Source organism: Macrobrachium nipponense, chromosome 30 (assembly GCF_015104395.2).
Source record: "Macrobrachium nipponense isolate FS-2020 chromosome 30, ASM1510439v2, whole genome shotgun sequence".
Classification (NCBI taxonomy): domain Eukaryota; kingdom Metazoa; phylum Arthropoda; class Malacostraca; order Decapoda; family Palaemonidae; genus Macrobrachium; species Macrobrachium nipponense.
In genome coordinates, this window is record NC_087218.1 from 55,156,885 (window position 1) to 55,183,117 (window position 26,233).

The following is a 26,233-nucleotide window of genomic DNA, read 5'->3' on the forward strand; positions in this document are numbered from 1 at the left end:
ACTATGTCTAACAACATTAACATATCTGTCCCAATTCTTATTACCACCTACAGTTTTCCTGAGAGCCTCGAGCACTTTCTTGTTTGCTCGTTCGCACAACCCATTAGCCTCGGGTCTGTATGGAATAATTGTTACTTTCTGTATCCCCATGACTTCAGCTAAACATTCCAAGGTTTTGTTCACAAATTCTCTACCATTGTCGGTTAATAGAACTTCGTGTGAGCCATAACTGCAAATGATACCATTGAAAAACGCTATGGCTACTTCTTCGGCCGTTTTATGCTTAAGTGGAAAAATTTCTACTACCCTTGTAAGTTCATCTATCATCACTAACAAGTACTTGTTCGCATACCTAAACTCACAAAAATTCCCCAGGATATCCATATGTATTCTCTGAAAAGGTCTACTCGGTATAGGATACGATCCTAATTTGCATGAAGTTGTCCTTGCAGGCTTACATGCGTTGCACACCGTACAATTCCTTACAAAATTTTCCACATCTTTCCCCATGTTTTTCCAAATGTATTTAGCACGAACCTCATCATTCGTTTTTTCTATTCCCAAGTGTGGACTACCGAACCTGCAATGAACTATATCCAAAACCACTGGAATTAGGACTTTCGGAATTACGATCTGTGTCGTATCTCCTTTACTTTCACTGGTTCTCAAATTATATTTAATTTTCCTAACCAATAGAGTACCTTCTAACTCCAATGTCTATTCGTGATCCTATCCAGCCCGTTGTACAAATATGTCTAATTTGAAAGGCCCTCTTATTGCCGAATTTTTCTTAATACAGGAAGCATAGAAGAACATAAAAATAAGAGTTTAGTAACCGTTAAGTGATCTTTAATAATTTAGCGAGAATGAAGTCTGTTCGACATCCAAGGACGCTCACTCAGCGGTAGCAATGTCAACCTTGAACTTCATGTGATTCAGTGTGAGACCTTGGCTAAGGCCTTAACGAGACGATTTTTTTTTGTACATAGGTAAGTTTTATCTTCTTTAGTGTTGATGAAAAATTCACAACATATAGATAGATTATAGAATAAGCTGATATGAAGAATTAGATGCAAATCATTGGAATTTAACAAAATGATGCTGTAAATTCGCCTGTCTATGCTTATTTAGGAAGCATACAGGTAAATCTGGACTAATTTTTAACAAATCGAGGAAATTGATCTGTGGTTACTCTCCTTTTAGATATAGTAGGCACCATATCTGAGTTTTACCTGTCGTTTTCCATCTTGATTCGGTAAAATTTACGTTAAATATTGAAGTGACAGCGTATGTTTTAGAATGTATCATTTGATATTAGTTTGCAATAAATACATTACTAGTGTTCACTTGTGCGTAGTATAGCTTTTGGTCTTCTCGTGTTAGTTTAAATGCCAGGTGCTTACCAGAACACATGTCTACTTGTCCATGTATTACGTAAATCTCTCTCTCTCTCTCTCTCTCTCTCTCTCTCTCTCTCTCTCTCTCTCTCTCTCTCTCTCTTTCTAAAAATGGCAATGCTGTAGGCCTATACAAGAACTTTCAAGTATTCCACGTGTTAGATGTGGACGTTTAAACAAGAAATTACAGAAAATCATTGGAAATCGAGTTCAGTCATAACAAAGTTTCTGGCAAATCAGTTTTAAGCCGAGCTATAGCTCTCTCTCTCTCTCTCTCTCTCTCTCTCTCTCTCTCTCTCTCTCTCTCTCTCTCTCGACCAAAGCCCTACGTTCTAATAATCTCGAAAGAAAGAAATTGACAAGAACGAACACACACACTGAAATAGTAATACTATTGACCTATCCTTGAACTTTCCCATTTTCTACACAAAGCCTGTGTGTCTAATAAAAGTTAATTTTAGAAAATATAATTATATTAATAATTATTAGTTATATAAATTCACTTTTAAGCTAAGGAGACCAATATGTAGTGGGACCGAATGACAAGTCATTTTGTTTTTAATTAGACAGAACTTCATGAGGTAACGAATTGTCTACTGCCCGGTGACAAGTGGCAGTATTTAAACTCGTGATAGGACGAGCTGAAGCCCAAAAAGGGCGAATGTACCAGTAAGAAGAAGAAAGCGAAGACGAAGAATAATAACAAAAAGAAATGTGTTTTGGTATTCGAAATAACGATAAATGTGCGAGTCGTGTTTTCCTTCATAACTGCGCCAGACCACTAAGTGTACCTACCTATTTATGTAAGTAAGAAGAATATGAGTCAGGTGGCAGGATCGAGTTAATAATGAAAGAATAAGGGAATATTGTTAATGATGAAAAGTCCATATTTGGATGGGATAGTGATGAAGGGGTGATAGTTTAGTTACATCCTTCGCATAACACCTTGGAGAATAGTATATGATAGGCCTAGTGTCAATGGGCTCCTGCAGCCACCAGAAGACTTGGAAGACCTTAGCCTACTTAGATTTAACGTATTTATAAAAGGGACAATGCATATGAGAATAAGAGATTCAGGAAAGAGGGTGATGCCTTTGATAGAAGAAGGTGCATCTGGCAACCGACCCCATAAAGTAGGGATAACGGTGGGAAGGAAGAAGAAAGAGATTTTTGAAAAACAAACCACAGGGAAAACTACATGAATCTGCTCTTCTACCTTTCCTGGAATTAGACGCCTGAGAGCAGCCTTAGTTGAAGAAGAAGCAGAAGACGCTTTATAAGGCTTCTTGGCAAAGCCTACAACACAACAGCGCCCTTGGGAAACAAGAGGAAGGTTTTTGGGTTAACGGGTTGGAAGCGGTGTTCACGCTTCACTGATGTCACAACGAAGCGGAAAAAGCAGGGCGTAGTGACATGATGTCCGTCGTTTCCGTATTAGTTAGTGAGATTGTCCACCTTTTCCCCTCATTATCGACAAAAACACCATAATCTGGACGCCCTTGTCTGGTCTGTTTTCAGCATAGGCCTATATCTCCGTTTCTTCTTACATTTGTGCAAGTTTTCGTATGTTTACAGTATTGAATTCAAGGGGTATTTTCAGATAAACAAGGTAAAAAGAAAATAAATAGTTGTAATTAAAATTAGTAGTATCATCATCGACGCCGTCATTCAGTCTCTTTCGGCCTAATTCCTCAATTTCTTCTTACATGTGCACGAGATTTCGTTCGGTTGCAGTAATGAATGAAAGGGATATACTGCAGGCACTTTTTAGCTGAACAAGATAAAAAGTAAAGAAATGCTTAAATTTATAGTAGATAATATTTTGTCACCCTCATTATCGTCACACATCATAATCTGGACGTTCTGATCCGGTCAGCTTTAAACATAGGCCTAGGTCTTCAACCTCTTACGTATGAGCAAGTGTTCATAAGTTTACAGTAACGAATTAAAGTAGTATTTCGCGGTAACTTTCCAGTGAAACAAGATAAAAAATAAAGCTATTTAACTTAAAATGAGTTGCATTTCGTGCGCCGTAAAATGTCTACGGGAAGTTGTATGAAATCATAACATCCTCATGTAGTGATTCATCAAATAGCCACAAGTGGTTATCCCGCCCCTCCGCCTGTGTGTGTGTCATTTTTATGGAAGAAAGGACAAGCCTGTGCAACACCAAAGTGGAATAATTATAAGTTATAGGTCTAATTTGTTGGCTTCTCGACCTCATTGTAAACTATTACCGTTCATATCGAACTCCCAGACTATGTTACAAGTTATAGGCATCATTTATGGGATGACGCTGCAAGGCCTATAGCTCGCGTGCATGCTTATATACTTAGTTAACGTTAGAATATAGAATAACAAAATATTGTGAAATCAGCATGGGTAAATAATTAATAACGTTAACTACCGACTTACGTTATTTTGCAATTAACGTTAATTGGTTAGACCGAAGTCCCAATAAGGAATTTCATTTCAAATAATCAATTCTCCCTTTAAGTAAAGTGTCAGATAAAAGTTAAATTAAATTAAAAACAATTCAACAAGCAGTTCCATGTAATTATACTAAGAGAGAGAGAGAGAGAGAGAGAGAGAGAGAGAGAGAGAGAGACTTGTATAGTACGTGAATGGCCGGGCGTCATTCTAGGAGTGAATGAAAAAAAATAAGAAAACGTGACAACTCTGTTCGGGAAATCTGATTTCCTGTGGTATTCCGAGGCTTATAATACGACAGCCAACAACTAAGAGGAATGTGATTAGAAAACTTATGTCCTTGAATTACAAATATTTCATTTTTAAATGACTAAATATCTTTAAAAACAACTAAATGTGTCGATAATATAGTTACGCAGCTCAGAATAAGATCATCATTTCGGTCTGAGAATTAGACTTAATTTACTATAATTTCTATTTAGTTTTTGCTTGGATGGTTTAATTGGTTAAGACAGTTTCACAGATAGTTAGTTGGACGTGGTGTGCCTTTAGCAGGGTGTGGGAGAGCTGTTGGTCTGGTAAAATTGCCGTAAAAAAAAAATGTGCAAAGAGCCGCAAATTTAACACCTTTAAAGCCAACATATCCCGGAGTAAAATGGGGAATATGGCGTCAGCTAACATATAGATAACTGAAGAAGATTTTGATAATACGACGATAATTTTTGCTTATTTTCAATAATGTTTGCTTATTTGCTGTTAGATAGTATTATCTGTTAAACCTTATGATATAAATTATTACAATGGTCAATATGATTACGTTGTGGATGCAACACAATATTTCGTTCCTGGAGAGTCATATCTCCCATTAATCAATTCGAAGATAAGACTAATCATCAGTCTTTGATCATAACTAGTCATTATCATGGTCCAAAGTTAATTTGAATATGATAGGCGATTCAAAGCAAATAGGATTCACTCTGATTTTTTACTGCAACGACAGAACACTGCGTTCTTCTTTCAAATTTCAGTAGAATTTACGATACGAGAAAAATAATAAAATTAAAATGAACATCTAGTACTTTCATGAAGTTAAATAAAAATGCATAGGCCTAATGCCTCCAGCGGGGTACTGTGATACATAATGAAGGATTCGTCAAATAATGACTGGGATGGAAGATTGAATGTGCATTAATGTAGACCTAAGTAGAAGGTGAACTGATAAAGCCAAACAAAGGAATGGTGGCTCTTACTGGCCCATGATTTGGCATCGTATATTCTTAAGGAATATCTGAACCCTCTCCATGCCGAGCCAACGTGGGATGTAAAGAACATCGAAAAGTATTAAGCCTAGCAGTTCCTCTTCTTTCTACCTCATTAGTCCCACTGCACACTGCACAGCAGGGTCGGCCGCTCGAGTCAACTTTCTCCAACTATTTTGATTTCTTGCATCTTCTTCCCCAAGTCCCACTTCACCCATATCCCTGAACACCACATCCATCCATTGGCCCAGACTCCTCCTTCCATCACTAACATGTTCTTAGCTCTCTTGATTGGTTCCACCTCCTCTTCTTATTACAATGATCATAGAATCTCAGACGAGTTTCCCTAGCCTTCTTTACATTGCATACCACGCATTCTTCTTATATCTTGACTCACCTTTCTTTCCAGTAGTGATTTTCCGGCAATCCATCTCGCCATCCTCATCTCGATTCTTTCCAACAGTCTCTCCTCTTTCCTCTCAAGCGCCCAAATATCTGTCCCATACAACAGTACAGGCAGTACAGGCCGAATAACTGTTTTATAAATCTTCATTTTGAGCTTTAATGACATTTTCTTGTCTAACACAACTCCAGTTACTTCTCTCCATTTTTGCCATGCTTCCTTCTCTCGCTGTCTCACTGCTCTCTTAGTTACCTCCCTCCTCTGTTATTGTTGATCCCAACTCCCAAGGAGTTAAACTCATTGTCCTGCTTTAGCACTGTAGGCTACCATCTTCCACATGAATGATTACTTCTTCACGAGCTTATTATAAAACTTGAGACTGCACAAAATACCCACAAGCTCTATTACTAATATTAGCATCAAGTATGAATCTGATATTGTCTGACAATCCATCACAACAACCTAGCAAAAGCTGATCAAGGTTTTCTGATAATTAGACAGGATTACCCTGTGGGCCTATGTAGGTTTGCTAGCAGCAGCTTAGACTGATATGGTGGGGTGGGATGTTCAAAATGCTGTGATTTCAGGCCTTCATTGTGTTTTTCCCTGTGCTGCCCGCTACTATTAGATATATATATATATATATATATATATATATATATATATATATATATATATATATATACTATAATTTTAGGCCTACCCCGTGAAGATAATTTCCACAACATTAGCTACTTCACACATTAACTCCAACCCTATTGTCCACAGTGCAGTATTCATTCATTCGTCTCTCTCTCTCTCTCTCTCTCTCTCTCTCTCTCTCTCTCTCTCTCTCTCTCTCTCTCTCTCACATAACAGAAACTGCTGATGCGTCTCTCACACAAAAGACACAATTTTCAATCCTGCAGGATCCCAGCAATTCGAGTATTATGCATACATTTGTGTGTGTGTGTGTGTGTGTGTGTGTGTTTATGCATGTGTAAAAGACACAACACAATCATAGCTTCCTCATCTAGTGATGACTCTATATTCCCAGTAAAAACTCACATACCCAACCATACGGTAATCATAGAATTAAAATGCAATATCGAACTAGTAAAGAAGACGCAAAGTCAGTCAGGAGCCATATTAAGACAGTAAATCATTGTTAACCAAGAGCAGTCTACTGTACAATAGGTACGTGTTCCTATTACGCAATAATTTGGGGGAGGATTGGTGCCTGCAAGGTCATTTACTTGTGGGTACCCAGAACTGCTCACAGCAGTGATTGCCCACCCTTGTTTCGTCAGGAGCCAATGCAAAACAACGCGCAGATTAGCTCAAATATTTCTGCGTCTTCCGAGTAAGAGATGTACCTGAACGGCGTAGAAGGAAATAGTGTGAAAAATTGTTGGCACTTGGCCCAGTGTGACATTATGGAGCCTAAAATAAAGCTGAAGACGAGGCCAGAGATGAATACCTCACACCAATTCGAACAAATGGACACCAACGAAGTTCCAATAATGCTCTTTTACCCACTGACATGGCTCTTTTCTTTTCCGTATTAAAATTACTCTATTTTATGCAAATTTATGACCTTTTAAGGCAAACCAGTCTTGGGGTACATGGAAAACCAAAGAAAACTTCGAAGTGAAATTGTTACGATTAATGTTTAGGGAATGTTCTATAACCTTAGTTTTAATACTTAAAAAGTCATAGAAGTTCTCTACTAAGTTTTGCTGAAAATTCAAGTATGTCTTCGAACAAATTATGGCTTCGACTTATAACGTCGTTTGATATATTTGTAACGGACAACATGTTTCTTCTGTAGGATAGATTTGTATTATGAAAGACATATTCGTTTAAATCATAAATTTATTTAACTCATTATGCTTTATGAATTCCATTTTAAAATTATTTCTCTTTTAACACGTAAGTAAGTCGCAGCCGAGCACTCGAACATGTGGTCGTACCGTCATGACATACGTAAGGAACGCGGCCTTGTTTACCGCCGTGACGTCATTGTTCCCGTGACTACGCAGTGGCAAACGCCATATTGACTCTGTAGGTGTCGTTCTCCTGGTCCAGTGTTCACTTGTTTATTTTTTCCCACAGGTGAGAAACCGTCCACTTCGTCCTAGATTTTAATTCAGGTGGTCCAGTACAACTTTTAGTGAGTGCTTAAGTCGTTTTGCCCTTTGGAATAGGGAGAAAAGAGAAAATGGAGGTGTAGAGATAGTCACTTTGTGTGTTTTCGTCGAGACGACGAATATCATCATCATCAGCTGTTCTGACAACAAAAAGGACAAGGACATTTCATTCCCTGCCCCCATTTTGTTGCCCAGAGTTTAATTTTAGGTTGAATAATGTCCGATTTTTAGGGCAGATTAATGCGTGGGTCTTTTTTTCCTCGAATGCATTCCTGTGATAACAGTGAAGTACGTCATTTAAAAGTCTTATGGAATAGGTAGCCCAAAAATGCATAGGTCAAGCTTTGGCTACGATAGATTAGCCCCTTGTAACTTTTGCAGCCATAAATATATAAATATTTAATTGTATATATCTCCCGAGAGATCTACCCTCCCGAGCCTCTTCTAAGGCAAAATATTGAACCCCGGAACAGTAGGAAACCAGCCTATTGGTTAGGCTACTCACTGATTAGCAGTCTTCATGTGATCATGACGAATTAGCCTAACTTTATCTCTCGATGACTCGTTGACCCATTAAGTTCCCTTGTGTGATAGGAATAGCTGGGTGATGGCACTCGGAATTCTGGATGCTTACTACCTAAACCCCTAACCAATTTTATGATAGTAGTAGGTAATTCTCAGTCTAATTTTTGTGATGGGAGAGTTTGGCCTTGTGTATATATTTCTAGAACAACCCCCTACCTCATCCCACACATTAACCTATTGTATTGGTAGATAGTCATAAATTAGAAATATTTTATAACATGCTATTTTGAGTAAAACTACAGATATTAGTGTAAGGCTATTGCATCTACCTATTTTGGTAACTAGCCTAGCTACCAGTTTATGTGCAAAATTGGTGCCTTGTTTCACATCAGCCCCCTGGGGTATGAACAGAATAGGGTAAAACACCACGGCAGGCCAAACAGGCCACCTACAATCGCTTGCCACCCTCCGAAAAAGTACATTATAACGCGTCCTGACACCGGAGATGGGCATCAGTCGCGACTTGTTGTTGGTGAGAAACGGAGCTAAAGACCTCTACTCTCCTTTCGAAGTAAGTATTTTCTTCAAAGTTAGAAATTAAGGCCAAATTTTAAGATTTAAACAGAGGGTACTGAAAATGGCGCCCACGGCAGTGGAAATCTCACCAAAACGCTTTAGAAATTTTTACTTACAACTAAAAATGATTCAAAGATTGACGCCATCTCGATGTTTACGGAGTCGCTTGTGTCAACAAACTTTCCATTTCCTGTGATGATCCGCACACCAATTGTACCCACAGACGCTGGAGCATTTTTTATCACAAGGGGGCAATCGAAACACGATTTCTCATCAACAACAATCGAAACAAACACGATTTCTCACCAACAAACAAGTTAGGAGTAAACAGCTGGTTTGGTAGAAGATGACGAGAAGCGTGCTCTTAGCTAATTTTTGAATAAATATTAAAACATCAATATTTTACATATTTATGATGATTAATTTGAAAATATTCGTTATTGAAAAAGTAACTCGACTCTGACTCAAATTTAAGTAATTATTTTTCTGAATTAGAACGTTCTTTCAAGTTCTGTATATTGACGTCACGGCATCTTGACTTTCGTACCTATTGTAAATAATTGCTATACTCAACTGTCATTGCAGAACAGTTTACCAGTTATTCGTGCAGATTGTTATCAGCTATACATGTAATTGTTATAATCTAATGCGCATATATATCTTTATTATTTACTTTTTGGATATATGAAGATGTTTTACTGCTGATTATCGCCAGTAGTGTGACGCAATCGTTTTTCGGTCCATGGGCCTCTGTCTGTTTTCGCACCATAAGAAATTATGGGCCGAATTTGCAATGACCAGAAAGTCGTTAAAAGAGGAAAGTTAGCATTGAGGGGCATATGTTTTTGACTGAGAAAAATACAAATTTATTCAATAGCTAGCTTGTAAAAAATACTTGGTTATAAAAACTTGATTGACACTAAGCAGCATGTCTACTATGGGTTTCAGAGACAGTGCAAGCACGTTTTTGGGCAATACCTATTTCTGTAACGAACACTCGTAACAGAACGAGATTTTGCTATAGTGCATTACACCCAGTGCTGTAATTATAAGGGTATCGTGAATCACTAATCGTAAAGAATAACGACACTTGTCCTTGTACCAAGAGACAAAACTCCATTATGCAGAAATGATACGAACACGCGTATAAAAGCTCCACCTACCCTCTCCCCCCCCTCCCCCCTCCACCGCCACCCCTCCTTTTCTTCTTCGTTCCTCCGCCTTCCTTTCTCTCTCTCTCTCTCTCTCTCTCTCTCTCTCTCTCTGTGGCCATTCGGTATGTGTTGACCCTCCAAACTGGGTATAAGACTACACACAAAACGTTGAAATTGGTGAAATTAGGCTATGTATTGGAAGTATATATACATAAATATTAAAGCAATTTTTATCATTATTGCATTACTATGACAACTAGAATTCATGGAAACAGTTTATAATAATGGAACGCGTATGTGTGGAAGCCCTCCACTATGTGGCAACGATGATTTTGCCATTCTTAGCATGCAAACATTAAAGCATGTTCAAACATTTGAAAGGTTACATTTATTTCTGGCATACGATTATTTAAGAATTCAAAATACTAATAAGACTGAAATCAATGAAAAGTGCTAGCAAAAACAAAAAAGCAAAAAAAAAAAAAACGTAGTTCGTTCCTCTATGTTTTTGTTTTCGGCCAGCAGCCAGATGTACGAAAACGTTAGAAACATTTGATTTTATCTACGTTTAGAAATATCTGTAATTTTTTCGGGGTAATTTGGTTGCTAAAAAGGGATAATATACATGAGTTAAATCAAAATTTTTAAATAACAATGTAAATTTAAACTAAATAACGAGTAAAGTAAAACGTTTAGGGAATAAAACTTTGCAGTTTCGTCGTCTGTCGTCGTCTGCTGTTTGTAATTGTGTTTATGGCGCGCGCGCTTAGAAAACCAGGAACAGCAACGGGTTATTTTCAAAGCGGCAATGTGGAGTGAACTGAGACCAAAATGTGTATAATAACAATCAAATAAGCACTGTGGAGTTTCAGTTGTGATGGCAGTAAGGATAAAAACCGACCGATTACAAGGTAAGAATGAATTCAGTTCCAACCATAACCCCCGGGAATAACAAGTTTCATACTTTCACTAATATAGGCAACAAAATATTGTTTTTAATTGTCTGATTACAACTGCAATCTTGAGTAAGATCATAAAACGTTACATACATAACGCTAACATTGTTCAAATGAGTGCTGGGAAGGCTGGGGAAAGATGGTGTCCGTCACTGATGAGAACCGTCCATGAAAAACGTAGCCGCCATATTGGATTTCAAAACTGCCTTGAAAACATATTTTACGAAGAGCTCACATGCTTATTTTTAGTTCGTATGGGGGCTTTCATATATCACAACTATGTTGACGAAACTTCAGTCTTTTAAATGGTATGCTTAGAGTTGCAATTGTATTCATGTTTCACCAATTAAATATCGAGTGAAATAAGACCCGTCCACCGTGATGAGGGGTTGGCCTGAACTGATGTTTCCCCCTAGTCATAAATTAGAAATATTTTATAACATGCTATTTTGAGTAAAACTACAGATATTAGTGTAAGGCTATTGCATCTACCTATTTTGGTAACTAGCCTAGCTACCAGTTTATGTGCAAAATTGGTGCCTTGTTTCACATCAGCCCCCTGGGGTATGAACAGAATAGGGTAAAACACCACGGCAGGCCAAACAGGCCACCTACAATCGCTTGCACCCTCCGAAAAGTACATTATAACGTGTCCTGACACCGGAGATGGGCATCAGTCGCGACTTGTTGTTGGTGAGAAACGGAGCTAAAGACCTCTACTCTCCTTTCGAAGTAAGTATTTTCTTCAAAGTTAGAAATTAAGGCCAAATTTTTTAAGATTTTTAAACAGAGGGTACTGAAAATGGCGCCCACGGCAGTGGAAATCTCACCAAAAACGCTTTAGAAATTTTACTTACAACTAAAAAATGATTCAAAGATTGACGCCATCTCGATGTTTACGGAGTCGCTTGTGTCAACAAACTTTCCATTTCCTGTGATGAATCCGCACACCACTTGTACCCACAGACGCTGGGGCACTTTTCATCACAACAATCGAAACACGATTTCTCACCAACAAACAAGTTAGGAGTAAACAGCTGGTTTGGTAGAAGATGACGAGAAGCGTGCTCTTAGCTAATTTTTGAATAAATATTAAAACATCAATATTTTACATATTTATGATGATTAATTTGAAAATATTCGTTATTGAAAAAGTAACTCGACTCTGACTCAAATTTAAGTAATTATTTTTCTGAATTAGAAAGTTCTTTTAAGTTTGTATTATGACGTCACGACATCTTGACTTTCGTACCTATTGTAAATAATTGCTATACTCAACTGTCTTGTAGAACAGTTTACCAGTTATTCATGCAGATTGTTATCAGCTATTCATGTAATTGTTATAATCGTAATGCGCATATATATCTTTATTATTTACTTTTTGCATATATGAAGATGTTTTACTGCTGGATTACCGCCGTAGTGTGACGCAATCGTTTTTTTCGGTCCCTGGGCCCTCTGTCTGTTTTCGCACCATAAGAAAATTATGGGGCCAAATTTGCAATGACCAGAAAGTCGTTAAAGAGGAAAGTTAGCATTGAGGGGCATATGTTTTGACTGAGAAAAATACAAATTTATTCAATAGCTAGCTTGTAAAAAATACTTGGTTATAAAAACTTGATTGACAACTAAGCAGCATGTCTACTATGGGTTTCAGAGACAGTGCAAGCACGTTTTTGGGCAATACCTATTTCTGTAACGAACACTCTTAAACGAACGAGATTTTGCTATCGTGCATTACACCCAGTGCCGTAATTTATAAGGGTATCGTGAATCACTAATCGTAAAGAATAACGACACTTGTCCTTGTACCAAGAGACAAAACTCCATTATGCAGAAATGGATACGAACACGCGTATAAAGTCCACCTACCCTCTCCCCCCACCCACCCCCCCCTCCCCCTCCACCGCCACCCCTTTTCTTCTTCGTTCCTATCCGCCTTCCTCTCTCTCTCTCTCTCTCTCTCCTCTCTCTCTCTGTGTTGCCATTCGGTATGTGTGACCCTCCAAACTGGGTATAAGACTACACACAAAACGTTGAAATTGGTGAAATTAGGCTATGTATTGGAAGTATATACAGTAACCTCCCCGTTAACACGAGGGTTACGTTCCTGGAGATGTCGTGTTAGCCGAATTCGTGTTAACAGGGAAGTATTTCTCCATATAAGAAATAATGGAAATAAGGGGGTTAACGTTCCAGGGCAATGGGAAACTTAATCTATTTTGGGATTTTGCCAGAAAAAAAAAACCACTTTATTTATAATATATATACAGGTAGTCGTCTTTCGTACTTACGAACTATGCAACTTATGACAGACCGACTTACGACAGCTACGACAATATAATAATATACAATAATATTTAATTTTATATTTGGCTAAAATACGTTGAGCACGCGTACGATAGTTTTTCCCGCTACCGTCAGCGCGCTCATCTCCGAGAAATTTATGAAGAGAAGAAAAAACGGACCATATTCAAACAAAACTAAGCATGTTTATGTTTAAACCAACATCTCAGTCTACCCCTGTCCCCACTACAGTATACTACCACGGATCGGATGACCCTGGACGACCCCAGCCATCCACCAGCAGACAATAATTTTTTTTTTTTTTTTTTTCAAATTTCAAATGTTTCGTAATTTTTTATTTTTTCTGTATGTTCATGTTTTTCTGTACTGTAAATCAATTCTATCTATGCATTACTGTAGTTTGCCTGAAATTTATAAAGAAAAAATAATTTATATACTGTTAAATAAAACTTTGTGTATTACTACGTACGTACATAGACGTGTTGGCAACAGTACAAACGGTCGCTAGAGAAAACAGCAGACGATGTTTTGTTTTATATTTTCAGAAGTAAAATTTTGTTCGAAAATGGTAAGATTCGTATTTTAGTAATTCATTTTGTATTTCTGTTTTGCAAATAAATCAAATATAATACAAATTATGCTTTAATAAATAAATAAAATAAAGTATGTATAATACGTGTAGCCGATTGTCAATGCAAATGGCGGATAATAAGAAAATGTAACAGACCAGACAGATGGTCTGAATGCCTGCAATAAAAATGTTAAATACAGTAATAAAAGTAAGTATTAATCAAGGAGTTCGAGCATGATAAGATTTCATATGCTAAACGTAATAATAGGTACTATACATGCACATTTTTGGGATGATATAAAATTGGGATGATATAAAATGTATATGTAGGCTAGTAAGTTGTCAATGAAAATGCAAACGAACAAATACGTACATGGTACACGCATGTGTTTGAATATGGTAAAAAGGATAAAAAGACAGCACAACATGATTCAATTTACTCAATATGCTGAAAGAAAGACAGTATACAGTGCATACTTTGGATATAATATATGATAGATAGTATGCGGTAGGTACAGAATACATGTACATAGGCTATGTGGTTCGTAGGTATAGAATACATGTACATAGGCTATGGGGTTCGTCGACTTATGACAAGATCAATTTACAACAGCTCTGCCAGAACCTAATGCCGTCGTAAGTAGACGACTACCTGTAGTAAAGTGCGCACTATTATGTTAACCAATGCTAGAATATATTGGCTCTTCTCACTGCGAGGGCTGGCTTCACACTGAGCCAGCAGGCAAGAGAGAGAGCGGGCAGGGAAAGGTAGGGTGAGTCAGACTCTCGCTCCACACCTCCCAGCGCTCTTGCTCTTCAGCGGAAAATTCAAATCGTGTAACATCGAATATTACGTGTTAGCAGAATTTTTCTGTATGATTTTGAACTCGTGTAAGATCGAAATCGTGTTAACAGAACTCGTGTTAACGGGGAGGTTACTGTATACATAAATATTAAAGCAATTTTATCATTATTGCATTACTATGACAACTAGAATTCATGGAAACAGTTTATAATAATGGAACGGCATATGTGTGAAGCCTCCACTAATGTGGCAACGATGATTTTGCCATTCTTAGCATGCAAACATTAAAGGTTACATTTATTTCTGGCATACGATTATTAAAGAAATTCAAAATACTAATATAGACTGAAATCAATGAAAAGTGCTAGCAAAAAAAAAAAAGAAAAAAAAAAAGAAAAAAAAAAAACATATAATTCACTTTTCCGTGCGTTCCTCTGCTTTTCCGTAGTCGTTCCTCTATGGTTTTCGGCAGCCAGATGTACGAAAACGTTAGAAACATTTGATTGTATCTACTTTAGAAATATCTGTAATTTTTCGGGGTAAATTGGTTGCAAAAAAGGGATAATATACATGAATTAAATCAAAATTTTTAAATAAAGTAAATTTAAACTAAATAACGAGTAAAGTAAACAATTTGGGGAATAAAACTTTGCAGTTTCGTCGTCTGTCGTCGTCTGCTGTTCATAACTGTGTTTGTGGCACGCGCGCTTAGAAACCAGGAACAGCAACGGGTTTAAAGTGCAATGTGGAGTGAACTGATACCAAAATGTGTATAATAACAATCAAATAAGCACTGTGGAGTTTCAGTTGCGATGGCAGTAAGGATAAAAACCACCGATTACAAGGTAAGAATGAATTCAGTTCAAACCATAACCCCGGGAATAACGAGTTTCATACTTTCAGTAATATAGGCAACAAAATGTGGTTTTATTGTGCTGATTACAACTGCAATCTTGAGTAAGATCAATAAACGTTACATACATACGCTAACATTGTTCAAATGAGTGCTGGGAAGGCTGGGGAAAGATGGTGGCCGCCACTGATGAGAACCGTCCATGCAAAACGTAGCCGCCATATTGGATTTCAAAACTGCCATGAAAACATATTTTACAAAGAGCTCACATGCTTATTTTAGTTCGTATGGGGCTTTCATATATCACATTATGTTGACGAAACTTCAGTCTTTTAAATGGTATGCTTAGAGTTGCAATTGTATTCTTGTTTCACCAATTAAATATCGAGTGAATAAGACCCGTCCACCGTGATGAGGGTTGGCCTGCCGTGGTGTTTTACCCTAACTTAAAAAAAAAAAATGTAAATATTACACACACAAACAAATTAAATGTGAACACTAAGAAAAACACACTAATAGTTGCAAATTTTCCGGTCAACTACAGCGAAAACCCAGCTGCAGTATTAGCCTAGTAGTCTTATGTGTCACCCCATTTTGTAGTCTTGTTCTAATAAGCTCATTGTTATAGAATTCGGGCATACTCTGACATTTAAGAGTTCATTGTTACACTTAATTGCAACAGGTTATCTACTCAGACTTTGCAATTTATGACTGACAGGTTATCTACTCAGACTTTGCAATTTATGACTGCATAGTACATTTATTTTCGGTGCTCTTTGATAGCATCTCTGCTTTTCAATCTGACTTCTTAGGCCTAAGGAATCTGATTTTCCATTATTGTCAAATACAGTAGTGTGATGTGTTGGGTGAAATTTGTTAAATTTACATGGTAAACTGTTAGAAAACTACATTTGTTCATGAAACTTACCTGTCAGATATATATATAGCTGTATTCTCCGACGTCCGACAGAATTTCAAAACTCCCGGCACACGCAGTGGGCGGCCAGGTGGTTAGTACCCATTCCCGCCGCTGGGAGGCGGATATCAGGAATCATTCCCATTTTCTATTCAGATTTTTCTCTGTCGCGGTAGTGAAAACACCTGTTTCCACTACCTCTGCCTAGGATTTTGAAACTTCATTAGCCGCTTAAGTATCCTACTTATTTTTTTTTTGAATGATTGACTTGGATTTGTGGCTAGGCATACGCTATCTAAATTAATTAAAATTTTTTCATTGCATATGATGTCTGAATCTAGTTAGCCTAGTTTTTCAGACTTTGTTGTCTGCAACGGGTAAGGGAGGCTACCGAAACCTTCGGTAGACACTCGCTTAGTATACATGATGTTTTACATGTTTTCTTTGTTGAAAGATCAATGTAATTAGTGTAATGTTGACTGAATTCCGAAAGAGACGTATGATTCGTATGTACGCAAATTAGAGCGTGATAGAATCAGGAGGTCTTCCTCCACAGTAACAGAAGTTAGGATAATGAACCTACTAACCTCCAGTAGACTTTATTTTGCCTAACCCTGTGGTATGGCTTACGGGCCTAGAGGAAGTTCTGTGAGACGTAATGCCCTTTCTATTATGGTGGATTACATCAAGTAAGCTTGAAAAAGTGCTCGCTCTCCAATCAGTGTTGTGAGTGTAGTGATGTTGATTTTGCCCCTAGTGTTGTGGAGGGGGGCGTCAGATCGGCCTTATAATGCCTCTAGGTCTAGACCTCTGTCGGACTCCCAGAACACCAGGGAGGAGAGGGCCATGGTTTCGAAAGCCGAAGGAGGTTACGAGGAAACCCCCACCGATCTGGCGTCCCTTCGGCAAGACCTGAAGACGCTTCTCAGGCTGCCAAAGATCTGGCACGTGCACGAATCCTGAAGGATTGCTTCTCGTCCTCTGAGGCGTCCTCCCCGTACAGGGGTTGGAGCTCTCGGAAGGACTCGCGCCCTTTAAATAGAAGCTTATTGAGGAGGACGCTTCACGTCCTCTCTCTATTGTCGTGCGATTGTAATCGCCGCCTTAACAATTTGACGACTTTCCAACACATGGGAGAAAGAAGAAGGAAATAGGAAGAACGCTGTTAAGCGCCCAGATCGCCTTATCTCACTTACTGTGAAAGGAAGAAGGCGTACCCTAAGGCGTCCTTTTGAGTGCGTTTCTGGAAGTGTCGATGAGCGTGACAGAGACGCAAGATGTCGCACAAGCGGCCGCCGTCTTTGTCAGGAGTTGCGAACGTCCATAATACTCGTCGGACGACGATCACCGTACATCGGCTTATGACTAGCACGCTTCATGAGCGCGCTCTCCCCTTGAAGGCAGGACGCTTTTGAGGACGCTTTTCGGGACGCCTCCGTATTTGATAAGCAACAGTCATGTCGAAGTTTTTACCAAGACGTACGGGAGAAACCTTGGTTTCTTAATAAGAATCTTATCGACGTTTGGGTATGATGGCGGATAGGAAATATCTACTTCCTTCCGTAAACCCTAGAGATGAACAGGAATTCTGTCTCTTCCGCGATTTATGAGGAAATTACGAAGATTTAAAGAGTTCCTGATTAACTTCCTTACTTAAGGAAATATATTCTCTTTCTATCGTTCTATTAACGAAAAGAACGAAGATAGTAAAAGTTCCTCTTTCTATCTGCCTCGGCAGGGAAAGAAGGTAGTAGAGTATCTGCTGTATGATAATACGATACGGTCAAATCATAAGCACATACCGTAGTTACTTCTTTGCTGTGCAACTCTATTACCAGTATCCTTACAGGACTTTCCTAGGAAGGACTACGCTTAAAGGATTGTTTTATGACAATACCTAATTAGCTTCTAGATTTATCGAAAGTCTTGTTTCGCTTAAATATACATTAATAAGAACTTCCTGAAGTTCGATAATAATTTTATAAGATTCCTTTATTGAATGGAGTAGCTGGCAACTCTGGAAAGAGTAAGCAGACAGCTAACGGAGGGGCTGCTATCGCTTAGACCAACGCAGTAACCATCTATTGCTCAGTCATGAGAGGTCGGTCCTGCGGGATGGAATGACTAACCGTATCTCTCCCCTACAATCGCGGTCTTAGCGCCTCGGATTGAGGGGATAGTTAAGCAAACATAAATAAAATATTGTCTGCCTTTTGCTAAGATACGTTCAATAAGAAAGATATTCCAGCCTTTCAATGCTGATTACCGTAGGTAACATTATTAAAGGAATCTAACGCAGCAGAACACTATATATATAATGTTCTCATGCTTACGAAAGCATGGCTTATTAGAGTACATGCTTAGAGAGAATTCACTTTTAAGTCTACGGTATGGTCAAGTCTTATGGCCTTTCATGCATCAGGGCGCTCGACAAGATCCTCTCTGAGATGCCCTTGGTGTTCTAGGCACCAATACGCTCGGTAAGACTCTCGCGAGGACGTCTCTTGAAGATGCTCAACGTCCTACGCATTGAGACGTGAGGAAGCTTTTGCCGATGCTCGACGTCCTACACGAAGAGACGCTCATCAGGACGCTCTGGAAGACGCTCGACGTCATAAACATTGATAAGCTTTTTGGAAGACGCTCGATGTCTTACACATCTGGACGCTCGCCAGGACGCTAGCGAGGACGCTCGCCAGGACGCTCGCCAGGACGCTAGCGAGGACGCTCGCCAGGACGCTAGCGAGGACGCTCGCCAGGACGCTAGCGAGGACGCTTTTGAAGACGCTCGGCATCCTACACGTCATGACGCTCGGTAGAGCACTGGCCAGGACGTTCTTCAGAACGATAGGCGTCCTACGCATCAAGACGTTCGGCAGGATTCCTGCAAGAACGCTCTTCAAGAGGGCGTCGTCGAAGTAGAGGAAGGAGTTTGGTCTCGTCAAGATGTCTACTTCGCTTTCTACGAAGGGAGCGTTCAATAGAATCCATCACTTGATGAATTCCAGGAAAACTGTAAGCAGATTTCGGTGTCATAAAACGCCTCGTCTGCTTTCGGGATTGCGCTGCCGAAGGGGAACATTAAGGTCCTTCCTGTCGTAAGCCCAGTCTCTGATTAGGAATCTTGCCCCTTCCTCGATTTCTGCGGGAATCGGGAAAACTATATGCTCGAATTCCTGGATTACTTTCTGTCATGTAAATGGGTTAGTTCTCATTGACAAAGATCTTCATAACATTTTATCGCTTAAGCGGATAAGCTCTCATTAACAAAATTCGAGAGAGCTCTCATTCATTAGAGAGAATTTTATGTTCAAGTGACTACAATACTTACGTATTTTATCTTTGCGTCATATTACTAATGTAGGGTTCAAGTCATATACGCATATCATGGTTACCTCTACAGATGGCAACCGAAAAGACGGTTATTGTAAATGTATTTATTTAATCGGTCCTTCCTGCAAACTTCCAGGAGTTTCCGCTGTAAGGACAACGCTAAAGGTATTGTTACAACAACACTAACTCAGCGTCGGCATCTAGCGAATTATGTTTCGCTTAAATATGCCTGCTTGAGAATTTCCTTATCGATAATAGTAACAAACCTATTCCTTCGTAGAAGAGAGTAGCTGGTAACTCAGGCAGAATAGTGCGAGACGAGAGGTTGCTGTCATTGTGGATGACGCAGTATATTTAATCGGTACTCCAGGCAACTTTCCATGGAGTTTCCGATTTAACATTTGGTTAATTAAGCGTAATGTTTACCGACAACACAAAATCAGCTTCTGTATTTAGCGAATTTTGTTTCGCTTAAATATGCCAACTTGAGAGTTTCTGTTCAAATAATGTAAATCTATTCCTTAGATGAATAGAATAGCTGGCAACTCGCATAAGACTGCGAGAAGGTGAACATAAGCTGCTGCCTGCTGCCTGTGACTGTCACAGTGTCACCAACTCAGTATCAGGTAGCTCGCTGTTAAGCTCTGTCGGTTACGTCTCTCTCTCCCGCGGGATTGATTGACGAACCATATCTCTACCCTACAATCATGACTTTCCGCCTCGGGTTGAGGGGATTTCTAGTAATCATGAATAAACACGACTTCCTATTGCTAAGAAATTTTCAACAGAGATATCTCTTAGACCTGTTCAGCGCTGCTTACCGCACTGTAACAGAATTCTGTACGATTTTACCGCGGCATAGCACTATAATAATGCTCTCCTGCTTATGCAAAAGCGCAGCCTTATTAGGGAAGGAAGCATGCTTAGTGAGGGAATGGATGAGTCTGCTGGGGACCATTTCCTCGCTGGAGAAGCTTGTTCCCTGAATAGACTGCAATTCAGACCTCTACAGTTTTTTTTTTCCTGCACGGAGGACTGAAATAACATCAAAGATCTAGAAATAATTCTAAACATCTCTCAATGGGTTGACGATCACCTCAGGTGATACCGAGAGGGTGCCAGGCATCCAGGACAGAGGTACAGAGGTCCTGGCACATAATCTAAGAGAATTGGAAGCAATTTGGTTGGCTCTCCAGTTCCTCGAAGAGTGAGTTTTTGGTCGTATTGGTCCAAATCATCTCAGATAATTTCGCAGCTCTCTCATATCCCAAGAAGAGAGAGATGGTTATCGACATAGGCACGGAACGTAACGATCCTCAAGAGGTTCGTTACACTATTGCACGTCCGTGCGGATCTTCTCGATCGGCGGCAGCAACTACTGACGTCTGGAGTAATCCTCGCTTAGAAGTATGTCGAGAGTTGTGGAGGGGGGACGTTGGAGACGTCCTTTCGTAGATTTCTTCGCAATATTGAAGACGAAGAAGCTTCCTCTACGTTGCTCCCTTATTCTGAGCCGAGAGCGGTAGCAATAGACGCAATCATATAGTATGGAATGGGGATAGTTGGTTAGTCTCTTTTCCCCTATTCAAAAGTTTAGGAAAGCTGATAAGAGAATCGCTGGCGTCAGAGGGAGCGAGAAAGACGCTGATCGCCCCATGTTGGCCTTCGAGAGGCTGGATTCACAGAGGTCACGTCCTTCAGAGGGCATTTTCCAAGGACCCTTCACCGAGAGAATCGGTCTACTCTAACAGCCTCACTTCGAGAGGTACCTAAAACCTCTCCGCTCTGAGTCTGGATGCGTTCAGACTGTCGAGAAGCGAGAGGATCTTCAAGATTAATTACCAAGTCTCATTGCCAAAGCAAAGCAGTGCTGCATATTTTGCAGTGTACCAATCGGAGTGGGGCCGATTCTGGAGATAGTGCAGTAAGGAAATACTGCTCCTACACCTCCACCTCTGTGAATTACTTTACCGTCTTCCCTTTCCGTCTGAATTATGGGATAGCTAACAGTCCCAACGATTGTAGAATACGGAAATATGTTGTTGACGGCCTCTAGGCTCAGAGATTCGGATCTGTCAAACAACAAAGCCCTTCACGATCTTTGAGGTCTGCGGAAATCTTGATGGAGCTTAGACGTAGTCTGAAGTTCTTGATGTCAAAGCATTTCGAACCTCTCCTTTCTGTAAACTTAATACACGTGACCAGAAAGGCTAATTTTCTAACCACTCTACTACGGCATTGAGGGTTAGTGAGGTTTTAGCCATCATCAGATGGTTTTGGCTTTAGAGGACAGTAATTCGGTGTCCTCTAAGCCTTCCGTTCTTGCTAAGAACGAAAACCCGTCTAACCCTTGGCCCAGAGGCCTGGAGGATCAAGGGATGGCACAAATTATTGGGCAAGAGCCACAGAGAGTCCTGTGCCCTGTCGGGGGCTCTCAAGTTTTATCTTGATAAAACTAAAGAAAGTCAAGGTCATTCGGACAATCTGCGGTGTTCCGTAAACAAAAAGAACCAGACCTGCCCATGTCGAAGAACGCCCTGGCGTTATTTTTTAAGGAGCTTTCTAAGAGGCTCATTCGTCATGTTTGAACAAAGATTTGAAACCTTTTAAAGTAAATGCTCACAGAGGGTGAGGGCGAGGCCTCGGAAGCATTTCAAACAGAGCATGACACTCAGTAATATCCTGAGTGCCACGTTTGAGCGAAGCAACTCTGTGTTCGCTTCACACTCCCGACGGATGTGAAGACGACATATGAGATCTGCGAGTCGCTAGGACCATACATATCCGTAGAAATATTATTGGAGGCAGGAAGCAGCACGAATCCTATCCTAGTAGAAAAAGGGATTATTAGCGGTGTGCTTTTAAACTTTGAAGGGTTTGGTCGCTTGAGGCGCTTTCCCCTTTCGTTAGCCTAGAAGTTATGGGACTAACTTCGATAGGTTTAGGTCAGGTGGTGGTTTTAGCTTCGTTGCCCTCACAGTATGGTCAATATGGTCTAGTCACATTGTGGTCACGCCCCACGTTGAAGATCAGATCTAGAGGCGCACCAACTACACAGGTCACTACCTTGTTGGTAACTCTAGTAAAGCAAAAGCAGACTTCGGTGACAGTAATCAAGAAGTCAGCTATGCTAACAGGTAAGGAATCAAGATGTCAATCATCTGCACTTGAGGTGTTTCCTAAATCCTTCTATTCTGTCCTTCCCACCTCCAATGGTGGGATTCAGCTATATATAATGTCTGACAGGTAAGTTTCATGAACAAAATGTTATTGTTATGATACAATAAAGTTGTTCATACTTACCTGGCAGATATATATAATTAAAGTACCCACCCACCTCCCCTCAGGGGACAGTGGTATGAAAAAATCTGAATAGAAAATGGGAATGATTCCTGATATCCGCCTCCCAGCGGCGAATGGGTACTAACCACCTGGCCCGCCCACTGCGTGTGCCGGGAGTTTTGAAATTCTGTCGGACGTCGGAGATACAGCTATATATATATCTGCCAGGTAAGTATGAACAAACTTTATTGTATCATAACAATAACATTTTCACATAGTATAAAGTTACTATCCAGTTATAGTATCTTTTTTCAATGCATAAGCATCACCAAATATGATTTTCTTATATTTCAACACATTACTGAGCAAGCATAAAACATGATGCGTATATAATTTATTGAAAAGTAATTAGTAAATTTTTACAACACCATCAACTCTCTTTTTTCATAATTATGCATTTTCTTATGTTTTATGTGTTTTGAATGGTTATGATGATAATTCATGTGGGAAAACAGTGTTTTTTTAGTTATTCTAGACTCCTACTGCATCTAATAGAAACCGTTCATTTCCCACATGTATTACTATCATAATCATGCAAAACATTAAAACAAATACATAATTACTTAAGAAAAACTGAGTTGGAACTGTTGTCAAAATAGGCCAACTGGTTACAAAGGAGACAATTCTGGACGTAGTGGATCAGCACTATTGACATGGCACAGTACTGGAGGGTGATGCTACTTTAACAGTCAATTTTATTGTAGTGTCTTACCGAACAATTATAGAGCCGTGATTTCCACGAGCGGCAGGATACTAAATTCAAATTTAGCGCGTCGGCGTCGCCAACACTGGTGGTGATGACGTCATCCTCCCTCATCTCCCTCCACCCTCGCTCGGGAGGAACCAGGTACAACTGCCCAGGTGAATCCAATTTCTTTTCCTGCCGGCGTCCGGTGAACATCGGTGGTCGGTGCGGTTGGATGACTTTGCTTCGCTTTTTTTCTTGTGGCAAGCGGTTCGTCTCCGGTCGCGCGGCGCTCTTGGCGAGATTCGCCCGTTTCGCGTCCCTTAAAGAGGCGTTCAGGCGCCGATTCTTCGCCTCCTCCAGTCAAGCGGTATAAGGAGCCTGAGAGTAGGGTTGCGCCGCGGCCATTAGCGGCTCGTTCGTCGCCTCAATCTGTGCCTTTTTCGGCTCCATCTACTAGTAGAGATTGTGGTTTTAGCGCTGTAGCTAGCAGTTCTAAGGGTGTTTCTTTAGGCGCTTTTTCGTCTGTTACGCCTGATGCGCCTGTTTCGCCTCGAATTTCGGCGGCTCCGAGCGAGGCGCAAGTAGTTTTTCCGCCTCCTGCTGAACATTTAGGCTCTTCCAAGCCTACGTTAACTGTTTTTGATTCGTCTCTGGCGCCTTTGCGCAAGCAGTTAGAGATGTTAACCAACTGGATGAAATGAGTCCAAGGGGTGGTTCGAAACCTTCAGATCCGGTTGTAGTTCCGTCTACTTCTTCGGCGGTATCGGAGAATGAAGAAGAAGTAGAGGAGGAGGATTCACATCACCTCTCTTGTTATTCACGTCTCCTTAGATTCTTCTGGTATCTTATCCAGATTATTTTGAGAAAGCGGCCCCGCCCCGCGCTCCCCAACTTCGACTTTTTTGATGAGGAGGAAAACTTCAGACCCTCTCCTCCCAAAACTTGTTCTATCTAAAGCGGTTAGACATTCGTTGAAAGAGACGGAGAAATGGATGTCTATGAAAAGAGACTTAGGGAAGGCTCTTTTTGCTTACCCTCCCTCTAAGTTGCTTCGTAAGAGGTATAGGTTTTATGTAACTGGGGAAGGGGAAGCTCCCTTCTCTGGGAGTTTCTGCCTCCTCCCACGGGAGACTTCTCCAGTTTAATCGACTCCTCTAGAAGATCTGCTTTCGCCGCAGCGAAAGTTTTCTTTACAGCGCCTGAGTTGGACCACGTTGTAAAGAATCAATTTAAACTTTTGGAAGTCTTTAGCTTCCTTGATTGGACTATTGGCGCTTTAGCGGCCAAGATCGAAGACTGTCCTTCTCTTTCTCAGGAGTTAGCGGAGGATTGGATTGGTGTTCTGTCCTGTGCGGACAAATCCATTAGGGATGGATGTATGAGTTAGCTTCGCTCATCGCCTTTGGTACCCTTAAGAAAGGCAACTTTGGTGCTCCTTTGCTTCTAAAAGGGTTACGTTTCCCAACAGAAGTCTGCTCTCTTGTTTGCTCCTTTTGTGTAAAGATAACCTCTTTCCAGACGATGTAGTGTTGTCAATTTCGTCTGCGCTAGATAAGAAATCTACTTCGGATTTACTGGCACAGTCTACTAAGAGACCTAAAGCTCCTGTGGAGACTGTTCCTTCGGTTTCTCCTCTGACCCAAGCGCCTTTTCGAGGGAGAAAACCCAAGCGATTCTTTCGGGCCGAAGTCGAATTTGCGACCTCAGTCTAAGGCCTCGGCCAAGGTTAACAAACCTTCCAAATGAAAGCTCGGTTCTTCATGCATCAGTGGGAGCCAGGCTGGCGCTGTTTTGGAGGAATGGGAAAACAGAGGAGCAGAAGCCTGGGTAGTGCAAGTACTCAAGTTCGGCTATCGTATTCCTCTCGTTTCACTCCCTCGCTCTCACCTGTGCAATTCCATTCCAGGCATACTCTCCGGGCTCAGACAAATTTCTGGCGCTAGCCGCAGAAGTGGAAGCGCTTGTTCTCAAAGAAGCGATAGAACAGATAGAAGGGGATTTTTCCTCCAGCTTTTACAATCGCCTTTTTGTAGTTTCCCAAGTCATCAGGGGGTGGGGGCTGGAGGCCGGTTTTGGATGTGAGCGCCCTGAACTTGCATGTCCAGAAAACAAATTTCATATGGAGACCACTCGGTCGTTCTGGAGTCCATCAGACAGGGGGATTGGATGGTCTCTCTGGACATGCAAGACGCTTATTTTCACATTCCGATACATCGCGAATCTCGGAAGTACCTGAGGTTCATGTTCGAAGGCAAGGTGTTTCAGTTTCGGGCGCTTTGCTTCGGACTAGCGACCGCTCCTCAAAGTTTTCACCAGGGTTCTATCCCCGATAGGAAGCTGGCGCACAATATTAGGGAGTAAGAATCTCCCTCTATCTGGACGATTGGCTTCTCCGGTCGGAATCAGAGAGGTCGTGCATGAAGGACCTTGGAACAACTCTGGATCTTGCCAGAAAGTTTAGGGAATTCTGGTCACAAACAGAAGTCCCAGTTGGTTCCATCTCAGAGCATCCTTTATTTGGGGGATGATTCTGAATGCTCAAGTTTTTCGGGCTTTTCTGTCCCCGAAGAGGGTTCAAGGCTGTCTGGA

The 26,233-nt window shown here is 40.4% G+C and overlaps 1 protein-coding gene across 3 annotated transcripts in view; it reads left to right on the plus strand.

Annotated features, from left to right (window-relative positions):
• The first annotated feature begins 7,438 nt into the window (after positions 1–7,438).
• LOC135202539 (ras-related protein Rab-7a-like) overlaps positions 7,439–26,233 on the plus strand; it is a 49,053-nt gene continuing 30,258 nt past the window's right edge. The window contains exon 1 of one of the 3 annotated variants that reach the window (XM_064232010.1): positions 7,439–7,583. Coding sequence is in view for 1 of the 3 variants with exons in the window: in XM_064232008.1 (XP_064088078.1) it covers positions 7,883–7,906 (24 nt within the window). In the remaining 2 variants the exon portion in view is untranslated. Of the gene's footprint in view, positions 7,642–7,867; positions 7,907–26,233 lie in introns of those variants that run through there. The other 2 variants (XM_064232011.1, XM_064232008.1) reach the window with 2 other exon arrangements.